The sequence below is a fragment of the Acipenser ruthenus genome, chromosome 28 (genome assembly GCF_902713425.1).
Source record: "Acipenser ruthenus chromosome 28, fAciRut3.2 maternal haplotype, whole genome shotgun sequence".
Classification (NCBI taxonomy): Eukaryota; Metazoa; Chordata; class Actinopteri; order Acipenseriformes; family Acipenseridae; genus Acipenser; species Acipenser ruthenus.
This window is the reverse complement of record NC_081216.1, coordinates 23,831,751-23,848,395: the sequence shown is the minus strand read 5'-3', so window position 1 is coordinate 23,848,395 and position 16,645 is coordinate 23,831,751. Positions and strand designations below refer to the sequence as shown.

At 38.8% G+C, this 16,645-nt stretch overlaps 1 protein-coding gene across 1 annotated transcript; it reads left to right on the top strand.

Moving 5' to 3' along the window:
• Positions 1–2,500: 2,500 nt before the first annotated feature.
• LOC117434803 (muscarinic acetylcholine receptor M4-like) lies at positions 2,501–14,844 on the top strand. The gene is made up of 2 exons (XM_034057464.3): positions 2,501–2,810; positions 9,918–14,844. Exons 1-2 carry the CDS (start codon positions 2,756–2,758, stop codon positions 11,402–11,404), a joined length of 1,542 nt encoding a protein of 513 aa, XP_033913355.1. The 5' UTR covers positions 2,501–2,755; the 3' UTR covers positions 11,405–14,844.
• Positions 14,845–16,645: the final 1,801 nt, after the last annotated feature.

Sequence of the window (16,645 nt, the reverse complement as noted above, 5' to 3'; positions counted from 1 at the left end):
ACTGAAAATAACAGAAAATCAAGAAACCCAGCAACATTTTTAAAAGGAAACACATTGATGTGAACCATAACTCAATGCTTAAGGAACCCATACATCTCAATACACTTTGAAAGTACATTTGGGTGATATGATTACATGCTTTTCAGGCTGCAGCGAGCAAAACGATGATAAAATATAAATACATTTCCATAGCACTCAATCGTTCTAATGATAAGCCACACAACTTGGATCCCCTCCCTATTTAGTAATAAAGTTACAGTAATAAAACGAGAAGAGGATTGTCCAGCGTTTTAAGAGACAACTGCAGTAATAAACTCCCCCTTACATCTATGCAGTGGGGGTGTGATTTCATCTGCAAAACCAGCTGAGATTTTGCTCTAAAATGATTCCTTTCCCAAAACCTCTCTCACTGACACATCTCATTTCCCGTTGCTATGACACTGTTAGGGAATCGTTGCCAAAGGGAGATCGGAATAGTCTGAGAAATTGGGAAAAAGCCTCGGATACAGAGCTAAAGAAATGAAGATATTGGGATTAATTTAGTGTTTCTGGCGTTTGTCTATTTTTGTAACAATTTAATTGGTTTAAAAGCAAACAAGATTATCCATAAACTAATGTTAACATAAAATAAATATAAAAAGATAATTTCTACAAAAGCTGCCGGGAAGCACTGTCGCTGCTGATTGCTTGTTTCTACGCGCTTTGAAAAGGGAGTCTCGTCTTCCAGAATATCACTTACAATGTGCGCCATCAAAAATAAAAATAAAGTTTCTGAAGAAAATGATTTCAGCAAGCTAAAACGCCACACGAACACTTGTCATGTGACACTTTCTATATTGGCTTGCTAGCTTGCAATTAGTTGCTGGTCCGCGGCGGTGCGGCACTGAGCGCTGGTTTAACATGTTACAGGTGTTATACACTGAGCGCTGGTTTATCATGTTACAGGTGTTATACACTTTATTCTTTATTCTCCGAAGACAAATTAAAAGGCTGTCACTGTAACAAACTATATAACTCACTGGAGGCGCCAAGCAGACGCAGTCTAAAGTTACAAGCCAAGTATCCCCCCACTGACAGCTTATTAGATGCTCCCGTTTAATAACGATGATGGTGGGTTACCATGGGAACAAATCTGGTTTTCCACCAATTTGAATTTTCAGTTTTATTGAAATTACTATACGTTTACTACGCTTAATAAAGACATCTCCATCTTATATGCATAAAGTACAGGTACCATTACAAACAGACAAAACGTTTAACAGTAGCTGTCAGACTAAAACACTCGGAATACTGAGGGTCTATACATTAGTTACAATACATCGCGTCTAAACAAATTGCAACTATAGTATTTTAATAAATAAATCTACATAAATAAATAAATAAATAAATAAATAAATAAATAAAATAGGAACTCGCTGTAACTGAAAACAAAAAGTGTTCTTCCAGTACACAACAAAACCTCTTCCACTTTAGCGAGTCGAAAATATTGTCAGTGCTGAAACAGTCCTCTTGGTAGGAGCTGTCCACTCCTGCCTGGTGCTGAATTCATCACTCCGGGATTCGGTATTCCAATAGCTTAGGTTTTAATGAACGACCCAAAAATGGTTAAGACTGCATGAGCGTTATTTTTTTAATTATGAGTAGTTATGAAAATTAGATGCTGTACACATATGAGAGAATGTTTTGAGGATATGTCAGCAATTTTATTATTACCGGTATCTGTAGTACTTCAGGCAGTATGCGAGAGATGATTACTCTTCCAGTGCGCGTTTTTACTTTATTGTTTTACAATCCCTTCTGTTTATTCTCTTGCTTATGTGTAGGTACACGTTGTTTCTTTACTTACTGTAGCGCACTGTATACGATTGTTATTGGTATCAATAGTTCAATTTGAAAGACAACATTGTTTTGTCAAACTTGGAACATATTTTGCAGAGTTATTGCTCAATTGAAAGCATCCCAACACTGGGTAGAAGAGTCGCTGTCCAGGACCAGTAATTACATACATATATCTTTCCCAACAGCAACCAATATGCCACTCTATTTGAAAATAACTGACTGTGATTAGGGTTTCCTCACATCAAGCGCATGTTTTCAGAACCGCTTCAGAAGGCGTGGTAATCATTTAAGCAGAAAAAAATTAAATAATAAAAATATCTACCCAAACTCGACCCGATAATAATATAACATTTATATAACGAAACATATCTTACCCATTTTATGATTACACGGTTAAATGACTGGACAATGTATTGATTCGAGAAAGCATTATGAAACTATATATTTAACCCCCTGTGGACCATTACTTTGACAGCACAGAGGCAATCGTGTGTGTGTGTGTGTGTGTGTGTGTGTGTGTGTGTGTGCGAGCGCGGAGGGGGGAGGGGGGAGGGGGGAGGGGGGGGGGGGGGGGTTGGTTAGGTTTATATTACATCACTCTCACAAGGCTGCTTCGGATCCTAGCAGATGTGGGATCTATTCTAGCGCGGTGTAAAGGTAGTTGGCACTTCGGTTGTCTAGTCAGGCTGCTAAGTAACTTGCACTGCTCAATCTTATAGGAGAATAAAATAAAAGAAACAAAACCAAAATCAAAGGAATTAATTATTCTTCAAATTAAAACTCTCTCTGCTCCCCCACCCCCCCCCAAAAAAAATGAAGACATCCTTTTTTCTATTGGCTTGAATTATAACTTTTAGTTTGTTTAGTTAAACAGGAAATTCTGCTTGTTAAAACAACTGGAAAACAAAGATGCAATATGAGTTGCAGTAACCTTACTGGAGCAGACGGGTTAGCATCTAGGAATTTATCCGGTAAGTTTGCTTTTTTTCAGTCTGATAATCAATTTAAGATTAAATTTGGTGTTTTGAAAAATATCACTTTGACATGCAAATGGTTACACTGAATGAATGGAAATGTATTTTAAAACAAGATTAATAATAAACACCTCGTATGTTTTTTTTATTATTATTATTATTATTATTATTATTATTATTATTGTATATTGTAGTAAAACATGTTATTGTGTATACAGTGTATTACTAATCTCTGTCGATTATTTAACAACTATAATGTTCACTGGTTCTAATCTGTCTGTGCGTTTGTTTTAAACGCAAACATAATGCACCATATATGTAAACGGCTAAACAAATAAAAAAATATGTTTTATTAGCACAAAAGACATCTTACTTTGCAATAATTAACTTTCGGGGATAATTCGCTGTGTTACATTAAGCAAAGACTGCGTCGCTTTGCTGATTTACACACATTGCTATGACCATTTTAAATACATTTCATTTCAGATGGTATTTAGGGGAACAAATAAATATAACACAGTGGGTTCAATAGAAACAAATGGCTCCTTATGATTCCGTCTATATGAATTTAGGTACCCTTGGATGTTACTTATACTTATTTCATATGAACAGATATGAAATGATCGGAACCAGAATCAACACAACGACACAAGAAATAACACTCTAATTTTGACAGTATATCTATTTTCTGTTAAGACCGATTAGGTGTCCTTGTAGTCGTTTTCTTTGTGTGTGGGGGGGGTCCCCACTTTAAGCGAGTATGTGTGTGGGGGGGGGGGGGGTCCCCACTTTAAGCGAGTATGTGTGGAATCTCAAAGCTTTACACTTGCCTAGATTATAGCACGATTTCGTGGTCTGAAATGAAGATGCGCACAGATTAGCGCTGATGAAATGACAATCTTAACACCTGTATTAAATAGTCAAACATGTAAACCCATAAACAAAAAACATACTACAGTCCAAAGACACCATAGTTTTCGAGAACATATCATGGTATGTACTGCAGTATTGTATGGGAACTAATAATACAAACAAATACGTTCAGTAGAATCTCTAGTTAGAATGGGAGAATTGGGGGTTCCAAATATGAAGTGTGGAACCATAAATGATTCTAATCAGCAAATATTAATTTCATTTGGTTCTTTTTGCTTTTCTGTTTGTATAACTAGCAGAAAACCAATAGGAACCCACATGGTTCACCCCTGGTCGCGCTTTTCTATAGTGCAGGATGGTTTTCAGAAAGTGGAAACAGAATATCTGTCACAAAACAGCTTGACAGCTGTATTTAGGTCGCCAAATCACTGCTTGTGTGTTGAAAATGTTGGTTAAGTACTGTTTGTGTGTGATCATAAATCATGCGAGACCGCTACTTTGTTTTTGGTGTTACTATGTTAGGTCCTACAATGCATTTAAAATGGGTACATCACGCAGACCCAGTACCAAAACCTTAAGATTGGTAAATAAAGTCTCCAGACAAGTATTGACCGAAACGGGGACTGTGGTGGGGGTTAATAGAACATGTGACAAGAATCTATTTTAACAACCAAACACTGGCAAAATCCAAAAAGCAGCTCCCAGCCAGTACGTTTATACAAGCCAGCGCCTACATAGTGTACAGGTGTCTAGATGGGGTGGACCATTATAACCCAAACTCAACAGTCCAAAAACAAGCCCATATATTCAGAGATCTGCCAACCCTGCAAAGCAATAAAAGCATACTGGCGATCTTCACCAGTTATCACCCATGTAAAATGATACCTGCACTTTCCAGAATATTCCTGATAAATTAGGGAAACACAAACAAAATGGGTTAAATTAGGATGACACAAAAACGGCACAGACGTTGTTTGGTTCTTTGTTTGTTGCGGTTTGTGTAATCCGATTTATTTGTCATTACCCCAAACATAAATTACAATGTAGGGTATGGTGAATTATATACCTTTTGATTAATAAACTGATGCCAAAAAACGTAAGCTTTTCCCCCCTTATGAGCGTATTCCACATCTAGAATATTCTCAACAAATCAACATATATGCATCCACGACTTTGGTAACTCTATGGTAACGAATTGGGTGCGTCGCTTGTTATTATACCAATCAATCCACTTCACACTCATAATTATATGCAATGGGAGGATGCTCAAAAACCTGATAAGAAGCGAGATTGAGAGTGTTACTTTTTTCTCACCAAAAAAACGGAAGGGCGACAAATGATACAATTCCACAGCAGTATAATGTCGATAGAATTCGTGAGACGGTGGAAATTTTAGGATTTAATACAGTATCAAAAGCATTTCATGTGAATACAGAATACAGCAGACGTATCAGGAAACCTGATTAAATCAAAAATCACCTGATTAAATGCCCACCATTAAGAATAACAAATTACGGAAATATATTTATTTTGGTGAACTACTGTTGTATAACAGGAGTACTTCTCTTGCTCGTCTTAGGTCACACTGATGTTACGAAATCGAAATTAAAGTTTTAGTTTACTGAAAACCCAAGCGGCACAAATGCGCCCGTTCTCAGATGTAACTTAATGGAACGCCATGCATGCGACACCTGTGTCTTAAACCAGCTGGACACATTTCTCCCAAGGAAGACAGCTAATAATCAGAGAAAGCTAAACCGAAACTGACATGAAAGCATTCAAGTTTCACCCAGGGAAAACATAGAAGGATGGAAAAAAAGTAGTTGACTGAAATACCTTTTAACTTATTAGGAGTATGTCAACCCCGGTGCCAGCAGTCATCACGGGACATCCCCAAAGATATCTCATGTCGTTTAAAAATGTTTCCTGTGTGTTCTTTATAGAACCACTTTACTTTAGGGTCTACATAATGGGTTCAATGGGAAAGCCATTCGGGTTCCATACAATGATGCTGTATATGAGACCTCTATTCAGAACTGCATTCAAACGGGATTGTGTTACTCGTGTAGAAGCACGCCAGGGTTCTTCACAAGCGATCTGAGCCATGGGGTTTAATGTATAATGGATGGAGATTTAGTCCCAAGAGTCCAGGAACCTCCAGAATCTTGATATCAGAGCTGCGTGCAGTCTCTTGAGAGAGCAGTGGTCTCAACAATGATATGCTCCAGACTTCAAAAAAATAACATAGCATTCCAGAAACAAACTGCAAAGCATCCTCCTGAATGTCCAGGTGTCATAAAGACAACTGGCAATTAGTGCAAACTGTAAATGTAATGTAAGACTGGAGGCAGAATTGCATGGCTTTAACATCAACCTTGGGTTATATCTCTAAAAGATGGTTCCTGTCTGGTGATACTAGATAAAAAATAAAAAAAAAACAGCAGTGTAGTGGACCAAAAACCAAGCCTTGTGGGACTCATAGCAACTGATCTAGCATCCACCTGCAGTAAAACTGAACTGACTGGGAGCAAAATCACCACAGTGTTGGCTTAGAGACGACACACAGGTGTTGTTACATTAGTTGTCCATTTACTTTGAAACAGATTCTACTGTCTTCTGAATTTTGGTTTTCATTACATAATGGCCCATCCGTTTCTTAGGTGGCAATGTATGTTATCTAATAACTCTGCAAATAAGCAGCATGTCTATAGTTATATCTATCTATTTACAGACTTCATTGGTTCAGAGAATCAATGCACCGTACACTGTATGCACACACACACATTTACTAACAAAGGGCCTGTGGTGCGTTTTAGATCAAATGACTGTTTAAAACAGAATAAATCAGTCATTTTATGGATTATCTATCATGCCTATCTTCATCCCCTATTCCCAAGGTCCATTAATGATAAGTCCTGTACTCTAAATGCCTCTTGTCTGCAGGCAGGTTTACTTTATTACCATAGTAATGGAGGGCTGCCCATTAACTGACCACAGAGGGACATTGCTGGAGTGTTTAGCGTGTCCCTAAAGAACCACGTCATTGCTTTATTTATAACCCTACAAGTGCGTGTGTTGGAAATTAAAGACCCCAAGGGAGAACAGTGAATGCTAGGCTGGCCTTGCTAAATAGAGTTCAAGCATCTGCAGAGAAATACAGTTGCATCAAAAAGTGTTCATGCAGTTCAAAATCTGTGACAAACTGTATCTGAAGGGCTCCATGGCATGTTCAAAATAAGCAATTTAGTTTACGCACTGTTTTAATATCAATGAGTACTTTTCAGAATACTCCATTTAATGAGTGGCATTCAGTTTCAGCTCAGACACCTTTATTCACTTACTATAGCCCCAAATACAATATGCAGCATTGCATAAAAAGAACTATAAATAGGACGGCTCTGTTTTCTTCCCCTTTTCACAGCTGTGCCCTTCTCACACTCTCTGAAAATAAATCCATTGTTAGTGTTTAGAGCCAAAGCCAGCCTTTAGCTATAATTTGCACTCAGATAGTCATCCAAAAGGTGAAGCTTGCCTGTGGCCCATGTAAAGTAATAATGGTTAAAACAGCTGATTCATGCAAGTTTCCATCAGGGTCTTCATATCTGAAGAGACAGTTGGTAGAACGGAGAAACCTTGTTCAACAAGTTAATGCAACACTACGAAATATTGCAACTCATCTCTGGTTTTCAAGCTGCACATCTGCACACCCTCCAGCATACATCTCCATCCTGTCTCAGCAGTAACTCAATTTGTAAAAGTATGTCACATTGAATTCCTCTGCATTAGCCTGTCACAGACGTTTAAGGTTTGGGGAAAAAAAACTTACATATTCATAGCCTTCAGGCGAGTACAAATCCCTTTGCAGTGTGATGAAGTACACTATACCAATAAAATAAAGTTTTATGAAGAAATTGGTTTTTAAAGCTTTTATTTTCCTTTGGTATTTAATCTGCTGCAATGTAGTTTTAAACCTGCAGGGGTCACTATACGCCTCTGTTCCAAGAGTGACCCCTTTTAGCTTGAAATGTATAGTGAGATATACAGTTTTAAAAAAGAATAATAATGAAATAAATAAAAGTATTATCTTGGCCCGTAGTTCAAATATCAGATTGGCAGGGACTTTGCACAGTATGCTGCTGTTACACATCCCAGAACAGACTTGTAAAGTTGTTTCCGTTCTTTACTACAGTGTCTGTTTTGAATACTGTAAAGGATGTTAAAAGGCCAGTAATGCAATAATACACTGCACGGTTGTGACTGATCCCCTGGCTATGCACTTTGCCCAGACTTTGAACCTCTGAATGAGTGACTGCAGGGGCCCTCCTTTTGCCATTGAGTTGACAAGGAAGCAGATATACAATAAGCATCTCTCTGAAAATGGCTTCAGGCTGTGCAAGATATGATTAAATGTAAAAAAAAAAAAAAAAGGAAAAGGGAGGACACATTTCTAGAAGAGAAAAGGCAGGATTTGTACATACAGAATCTCGCAATTAAAGAACTGCAAAGGGAGGAGAGGGTGTTGAATTTTCATTTTCAACAGGGAAATTTAAGCTTGAAAAGAGAAAAGAAAAGACTGGTCCCTTGGGCTCCTTCCTAAATTGGATCTGCTGTCAGCAATGGAGCAAGCATTTTTAATTGATGCAGCCAGTTCTACCTCAAATATTATTCATAATAATAATTTAAACTACCATGCTACTAATACCACAGGCTTGTTAGTCGGATTGCTAATTGCAACAAGACATGATCAAGGGCAGTGAAGTCAATTGATAGCTCTGGAATCCAGTGTGTGCTTTGATTATCTAGACAGTCATTAGCCATGTCTGATCATTCACTCCGGGCTCATATTAATAGGCATTAGTCATTTTCATTTATAGGCATTTCAAAAGTAAGCAAGTAGGTGCCTGGCAAGGGGGATACCCCCTTCCCCCTTGAAAACATCAAACCCCTTTTTAAAGAATGACGTAAATGAGTTTGACATCTTCATTATTGTCTGTTTAATTATGTATCAAAGCTTATGCATTACACGCCTTCCTTGGAGATGGTAGTATTAAGAACATGTAAAGGATAGAGGACCCATAATATTTTCTATAAAAAGAATTAGACAGAAACCAAGGCAGTAACAAAAAAGTTCCTTCCTCAATAGTGTGCACAGTGGGTTACTGTATATAACTGTCTCCTCCCCATCCCAGCCTCACGTGTGTTACAGTTAATGTTATTCCCTTTGAAAATGGAATATGCAAACAGATTCAGGGAAGGGTCTGAGAAACCAAATGTGTGTGTATCCGATCATGGAAAAGCAGCTTTTAAATCCATTCAAGCTTAAAAGAATTCTGCTTGAATTCTGTCTCGTTATCATTTTATAAGCTCCTTCAGTATGGAGATTGCAGTTTTACGCTGGTTTGAGACTTTGCATAGAAGATTTATAGCTACAGTACATTGGATATACAAAATGTTCGAATCCAGGCTATGTCATTGCCGACTGTGACCGGGGGTTCCTAGGGGCCGCAGCGCAATTGGCTGAGCGCCTCCCGGGTAGGAAGGGATTAGGTTGGCAGAGCAATCCACGGTTCACCGTGCACCAGTGACCCCTGTCGCTGATGGGGCACCTGCAGTGGAGCCATTCAGATCCGTGTTGTCCTCCGGTATTATAGGTCTGGCGGTTTCGCCATGGATCCGCAGTGCGAAAAATGATGGATTGGCAGGAACACGTTTCAGAGGATGCGTGTTTCAGCCTCCATCCGAATCGCCGGGGGGTTTGCAGCGGTGAACCAGGATAAAAAAAATAATAATTGGGCATTTCAAATTGGGGAGAAAACCGGGGTAATAAATAAATAAAATAAAGAAAGAAGAAAAAGAAAAAAGTTTAAATGGTTGCTTCCTGGTACCAGATTGGCCATTGTAGTACAGCCATTGGAGTACAAATGTCCCACAGCACATGATGTGAATAGGTACCAGGAAACACTAGAGCAAACACTTAGTCAATCTCGGAAGTAGCACTGCAGTTTACAATGGAATGTTACATGGTTCCTTATTTAATTCAGTAGAATTACTTTAAATGTTGGCAACAAGCTAATTATGATCCACTGCTACCTATGTTGAAATGTAATAAATGACACTAAAATATCCATGAAATATTCCATTCTTTAAGTCACAGTTCCGGTATTTCACGTGTGTTCGTATGTCCTTTCATCTCTGTTTTGAAAGGCCTTTCCTTTGTTTCCTTCACTTTAGGCTCCATGTACAACCTCTCTGGCCAAGCCCTGCAGGTCCGGATGGAGAACATCACTTGTGGTGACAACAGCAGCAGCAGCAGCAGCGGTACGTCCAACTCCACAGACCAGGAGCAATGGGGGAGCCCCTACAAGACTGTGGAACTCGTCTTCATTGCCATAGTGACCGGGTCTCTAAGCCTTGTCACTGTGGTGGGCAATATCTTAGTGATGTTATCCATCAAGGTCAACCGGCAGCTCCAGACAGTCAACAATTATTTCTTGTTCAGCTTAGCTTGCGCCGACCTGATTATTGGAGCTTTCTCAATGAACCTGTACACTGTGTACATTATAAAGGGATACTGGCCACTAGGGGCGCTGGTGTGTGATCTCTGGCTTGCTCTGGATTATGTGGTCAGCAACGCCTCAGTGATGAACCTGTTGATCATCAGTTTCGATCGTTATTTCTGTGTCACTAAGCCACTGACGTATCCGGCCAGAAGGACAACCAAGATGGCAGGACTAATGATTGCTGCTGCATGGATCCTCTCCTTTATCCTCTGGGCGCCCGCTATTTTATTTTGGCAGTTCATAGTCGGGCAGCGTACCGTCCCTGACAGGGAGTGTTACATTCAGTTCCTCTCCAACCCCGCCGTGACCTTTGGGACGGCGATCGCTGCTTTCTATCTGCCGGTGGTGATCATGACAGTCTTGTATATCCACGTCTCGCTGGCCAGCAGGAGCCGAGTCAGGAGACACAAACCGGAAGTGCGGAAAGAGAAAAAAGCAAAGCCAACTAATTTTTTCAAAAGCCACATCAAACAGAACAACAACAACTCCTCGAAGCTGAATACAGAGGCCGGCGCAGCAGACACAGTAAAGAACGGAAAGGTGGAAGAGTCTGTGTCCACAAAGGTGGAGTTTATGGTCCACCCAGAGGGGAAGGAGAGCTCCAATGACTCCAGCACAGCTAGCATTGCTCCAAAAGGCACAAAAGACAAAACCAACAGTGAGATCATCCCTGGCAGGCAAAGCACCAAACCCATACGAATGAACCCTGGTTCCAAATGGTCCAAGATTCAGATTGTCACCAAACAAACAGGAAACGAGTGTGTCACTGCCATCGAGATTGTAGCAGGGGCGGCTGGCTCCACGAACAACTCTGTGCCCGAGAACCGTCAGGGCACCGTGGCTAGGAAGTTTGCCAACATTGCCAGGAACCAAGTCCGAAAAAAGCGGCAGATGGCAGCCAGAGAGAAGAAAGTAACCAGAACCATCTTTGCCATCCTTCTGGCTTTCATTGTAACATGGACTCCTTACAACGTAATGGTGCTAATCAACACTTTTTGCCAATCGTGCGTCCCTGACACTGTTTGGGTTATTGGGTACTGGCTGTGTTATGTCAACAGTACCATCAATCCAGCATGCTATGCCCTTTGCAATGCTACTTTCAAAAAGACCTTTAAAAAACTACTCATGTGTCAGTACAAGAATATTGGTTCAAGGTAAACCAGAGGACAGTTACACCTTTTCATGTGACATTAAAGCTTTTGGTGGAATCCACAGTTGCTTGTGGATTAAATCCCAATGTATGCTTTAGAGATACATTGTGAACATTTTCCACCTGTAACTTTAAGGGTGCTTTTGGCTAAAAGAAGGCACTTTTTCAACTGTGACCTACCGCTGGAAACGGACAAGTTAAATATCAAGCAAGTTGCTCTTTTTGGTGCTGCAGATATAATGCATGTCTGTCAGTATAAGATGGACCTCCGAGGCACAGGCTGAGATCTACACTACAGAGTTGGAAATGATGTCTAATTGGCATGTTAAAAACTTAATATGGAACAACGCCTTTCAGCTGTAACAATTAAATCAATAAATAAAATTAGACATGCCTGACAAACTTTAAATCTGACAATGGAAGAAAAAAAAATGAAATCCATATTCCCCTAAAATGATACATGTTCTTGTTGACTCTTACAAAAACACATGTTAAAGTCTACTACTGAGTAGTCATAATCCACTCATCAAGGGTCTTCTATCCTTAGGGAATATCCTTAGTAAATCATTGACTGATTTTATTCTCAAGAGAAAAAGAAACAGAAGGCATTACATGCATCATACAAAGCAAATACTCTGCAGATATAAAATACAAAATCCCTACCAATTACAGTCAATGCAAATCTCCAGAGGCAGACCAAGACAAATAATATATTTTAAAACAAGTTGCCCATCTTGGTCTCCAAGCATGCAGACCGATTCAATTGATCTTCAGTCTGCATCGTGTTGGGGACACTGATGTTCTTCCAAAATCCCCTCTTGTTTCAGAAGATGAACAAACACTACTGAATTGTGGAATAACCCAAGGTGTTGAAAGATAATATCTCGATCAAACCCTAATAATTATCACTGATTCTGCCCAAACCTCCATTTTTTAAAAATAATTTTCCAATAAGGAGGGACGTGCAAACCACCAGACCTAATGGACTCTAAGATTCCAGTTCAAGTTCAAAACAAAATGACAAGTGTAAACTTCTCATTTTCAAAAGATGCTTAAAATTGACCTTAAACAAATCTTTCACAAATTCTCTGTGAATTACCTTGACGCTGGTAGATTTAAGAATGGATTGGGATCCTATACTCCAAAAGTTTTCCTTCTGTTTTGTAAACCAGCAGTCAGCATGACAACACCACGGGTTTCACGGCTCTGAATCTTTATATTTTCCTTAGCCACCCAAACAAAGGTATGTAAATACAGGAACAATAGGAGCATTTCAGGACCTTCATACACATAAAAATGATTACAAGTTTGCCAGTGTACTAGTGTCTGGATGTTTGTACTTCTCCCATCCTTGTGTTTTTTGGAACTGATTTCAAAGTGATATTCCTTTACAACAGTGGTGCACAACTCAGTCCTGGAGGGCCAGTGTCCCTGGAGGTTTTTATTCCAACTGCACCTTAAATTACTTTATTGGACCTTATTAGAAGCTTAATTGGTCCAATTAACTAATTTAGGGCATGGTTAGAACAAAAACCAGGAGGGACACCGGCCCTCCATGACCTGAGTTGTGCACCACTGCTTTACAAGTTAAAATATAAAGTTGTCTTGGATGCAAAAAAAAAAAACTGGGACCTTTTTGTCAATAGTAGAGATCTTCAGCAAAGAAGCTTTGATAAATGTACTGTGATCACTGTTGGCCTTTTTTTACTGTCATTTTATGACCTGAACTGGATTCTTTGCCATTGGTCCATCATGTAGGATTCCCAGCAAATATGTCATTGCTTTACACATGTGCAGTGGATTTACCAGACTGGGAGTTGTCAAGATTGTAGTTGAAGTACAATGTGCTTCAATTTGTTATTTGCCATCCTTAATAATCCCAGGTACCGTACACCACAGAACACGCATCTCTGAAAGAATTCTAGTAAACCTAGTGCACAAAAGAACCAATCAAAGCCTGGCAATGTGGCCGGTGATATAATGCAGTTGTTCCCCTCAATTACAATAAATATTTTTTCCTTTTGCTGTTCTCCAGACTAGGAACCAATAAGATCACAGAACAAAAAAAAGGAAAAACTTTCGCCAAGAGAAAAATTCAGTGCGTTGCTCCAGCTATAAATGAAATTGCTGTTAGTGGGTTTTGTAGATATTGTATTGCAACGTACCGATTAACTGGCAGTTGTCCGAATACAGCACTTTTCAGGTAATTTGAACGTGTGTACACAAGCTGTCAGCGAGGAATGCTAGCAGATTATTGCCAGCATCAGATTACTGCTTTCTGCTTTAGCCTCTATACTGTATCACTGTCAGTGGTGGCTTCATGTTGCTTTATTACCATCCTGCTAAGGATCATCATTCAGTGTACAATCTGTTTTCTGAAAATGCCACTTTTCTGTTTTTAAATGATTTGGAACAATGAATACAATTATTTCAATGAAATATCTGAAAACTGTGAACATGACTTTGGTACTACTATTTAGAAAACAAAGTGTGCTTAAAATTACTCTAAACAAGTAGAAGGAAAAAACAGCAAGAGACAGCACATATATGAGAAGTCTGAGCTTTTAATTGAAATAAATGTAAGGTTTTGTTTTAAGAAGAAACCATCATACTTTAACTACCCTTATAAAAGTTTACCACAGTATTCCTGCACGGTATGTTTGCAATTTTACTATGCATGTACCATAGTTTACCATGTTTTTTAATATGCTTTACCAAACCTTGCTATTCTTTACAATGCTTATCTATGCTTTACCGTGCATTCACTATGCTTTATAACACTTTGCTATGCTTTAGTAAACTTTTATAAGGGTATAAAGAGCAGAGACAATACTAATTTGGTCAGTCTTCATCCGAATTTGATCCATAACCTGAAAACAGATATGTACAAAAAACATTACTTTATAGATGAATATTTCTATGAATTTGCACAATTTATGGTCATAGTTTACTTATGGCAAAGCATCCTATCCTTTTTGAGTTAAAGCTCATATTTCACTTTATGGTGATGCATTTGTTACAGCTTTGTAATCTTAAATGTAATGCCACAGATACCGCTATGTAAATATTGTATGTCAAATAATAATAATAATTATATATATGATCAGTATACTGTTACAATGTATTTGCAGCAATCTTTGATTAATTTGTGTTACCTGTCAATTGTTACATACCATTTACAATACACACATTTTTAAATGGTATTTCTCGTCTCTTTTTTTAAGCAACCAATGAATATTTGTAAAAAATGGATTACAATCATCAGAAGTAGAAAACAATAGTTACTAACATAACACCACAGATTAGTCAAAACGTATGTTTACCTATACTGTACTTCAAAACCCTAAAGTACAGATTTCATGATTGAGCAATTAGCCATAGATGGTGTAAGTATAGCTCCATTAAAATAATGCACAGAAACCAAATCAATACTTGACAAACAAAATCGTTTGGCAGCTCGGTTTTCTTTACACAAAGTGGTGTCAGTCATTCCAGCATTAACAGGGAGAGCTGCCACTCAGAGGCAGTACTCCCAGGATCTCCGAGCTGTTGAAACCCCAGAGAAGACAGAAATGCCAATACATCATACAACAATAAGCGCTCTCAATTTGAAGCCTGGGCAATTCAGCAGCGGTGCTATCTTTTCTTTCCAGGTGACTTTGGGATTTGAAAGGAAGGGCAGACACAACCCAAAAGGAACTGTCATGATGTCCTTATTACTGCATCCCCTAGTGCACTTGTGTCAGCGCTGGTCGATGCATTTTGTTCTGAATACTGCACTCCAGCACACAACAGCTCCCCCCCCGTCCCCCAAATATTTTCTCCCGGTTCGGATCCGCCACTCCCCATCAAACAACAACAAATAATCTTTTTTTTTTTTTTTGCACTTAAAAAAGGCTTATTCACTTCAGCGACTTATGCGCCCTCATTTTACTTTTGTTAGTTAGAAATAATAATTAAAACCAAAGCACACAAGCAGGATCTGTTCTGCAAGATGCACACAGCGTTACAATGCATTTCTCCAGCACCCTCAGTGAGGTCCTGCAGAGAAACACTGCAAGCATGAACAGTGTGGAGTACCAAGATCAAGAAAGAGAGAGCGAGAGAGAGAGAGAGAGAGAGAGAGAGAGAGAGAGAGAGCACGCTTCTGGTGTAATTTCGTATGTCTCTCCTTTAAGGGAAACTATTTACAGAGGTGAACTGCAAATTATCCATACTCTATTTAAAAATATATATACATTAAAACAAACGAGATATAATTGGATGTAATCAGTTTCTTATACATAGGATGCAATTGGAATGAATATGACTTTGCTCTATCTTCTATTTATTTTAGGAATTAAACACAGAGGTGCAATCACAATTCTGGGTATTCTCTATGTGAGGTTTCAGATAGGGCACCAGGGTAATTATTCAATTAATGCATGTTTAGTAATCCTTTAAAAAGTTCAAGCAACACAATCCCAGAGAAGAACAAGAAACATGAAACAAACAAGAATCCTCAACAAATTCAGCTAGTAAGAAAAACAAACCAAACAAATCTTTGGCACATCCACTTAATATCTGCTAAAGACACTACCTTACCCAGTCCAAGCAGTGCCACTCCTGCAGCACACCAAAGGAAACCGTTATCAGAGTATGATCCAGAACTTCCAGCAGTATCTCTCATCACTTTGCTGGCCGGTCTCTCTCGACACAAAACACCTGGCTCCCATTCACTTACTCTTACACCCTTAATTGATCCATCAGCTATGTAATTAACACCTGCTACAGGGAAACCATTACCATTACCAATTAAAATAAAAAAACAAAAAACTCAGAAGGGTTCAAGTCACAAGGTCTACTGACTGATGCTGGGTGCTTGTAGTTTTCATTTTCCTTCTTGATTTTGTAATTATTTGGAAGAGATTACAGTTTGAATTCGGGTCATGGCCAGTGGTTCTTCCTGCAGCTTTCTTAGCACATTCCAATCCAGTACCTTGTGCAAACCGGGTTTTCAGTTTATTTCAACACCTAGGTTTAATTTAGTTCAGTTGGAACAAAGCACCAAGCTGCTCAGTTAAGTAACAACATTGTTTTAACAAGGGGTTAGATTTTCAACCTGCCCTTATTGTGTACTTTATGATAAAAAAATAAATAAAATCCTAATTCTAAAAATAAATGTATGATAGTTTAATGAGAGAAGGGAAAATGTAATGGGTGCAATAGCAGAAAAATGTAGTGCAGTCTAGATATCAGACCTTACTAAA

What these genes read in the sequence shown, in the direction of transcription:
- LOC117434803 (XM_034057464.3), top strand. Translation starts at nt 2,756, where the DNA reads ATGAGTTGCAGTAACCTTACTGGAGCAGACGGGTTAGCATCTAGGAAT. An exon ending in AGCATCTAGGAATTTATCCG is followed by an intron (nt 2,811 to 9,917) that starts GTAAGTTTGCTT and finishes CCTTCACTTTAG; the next exon opens with GCTCCATGTACAACCTCTCT.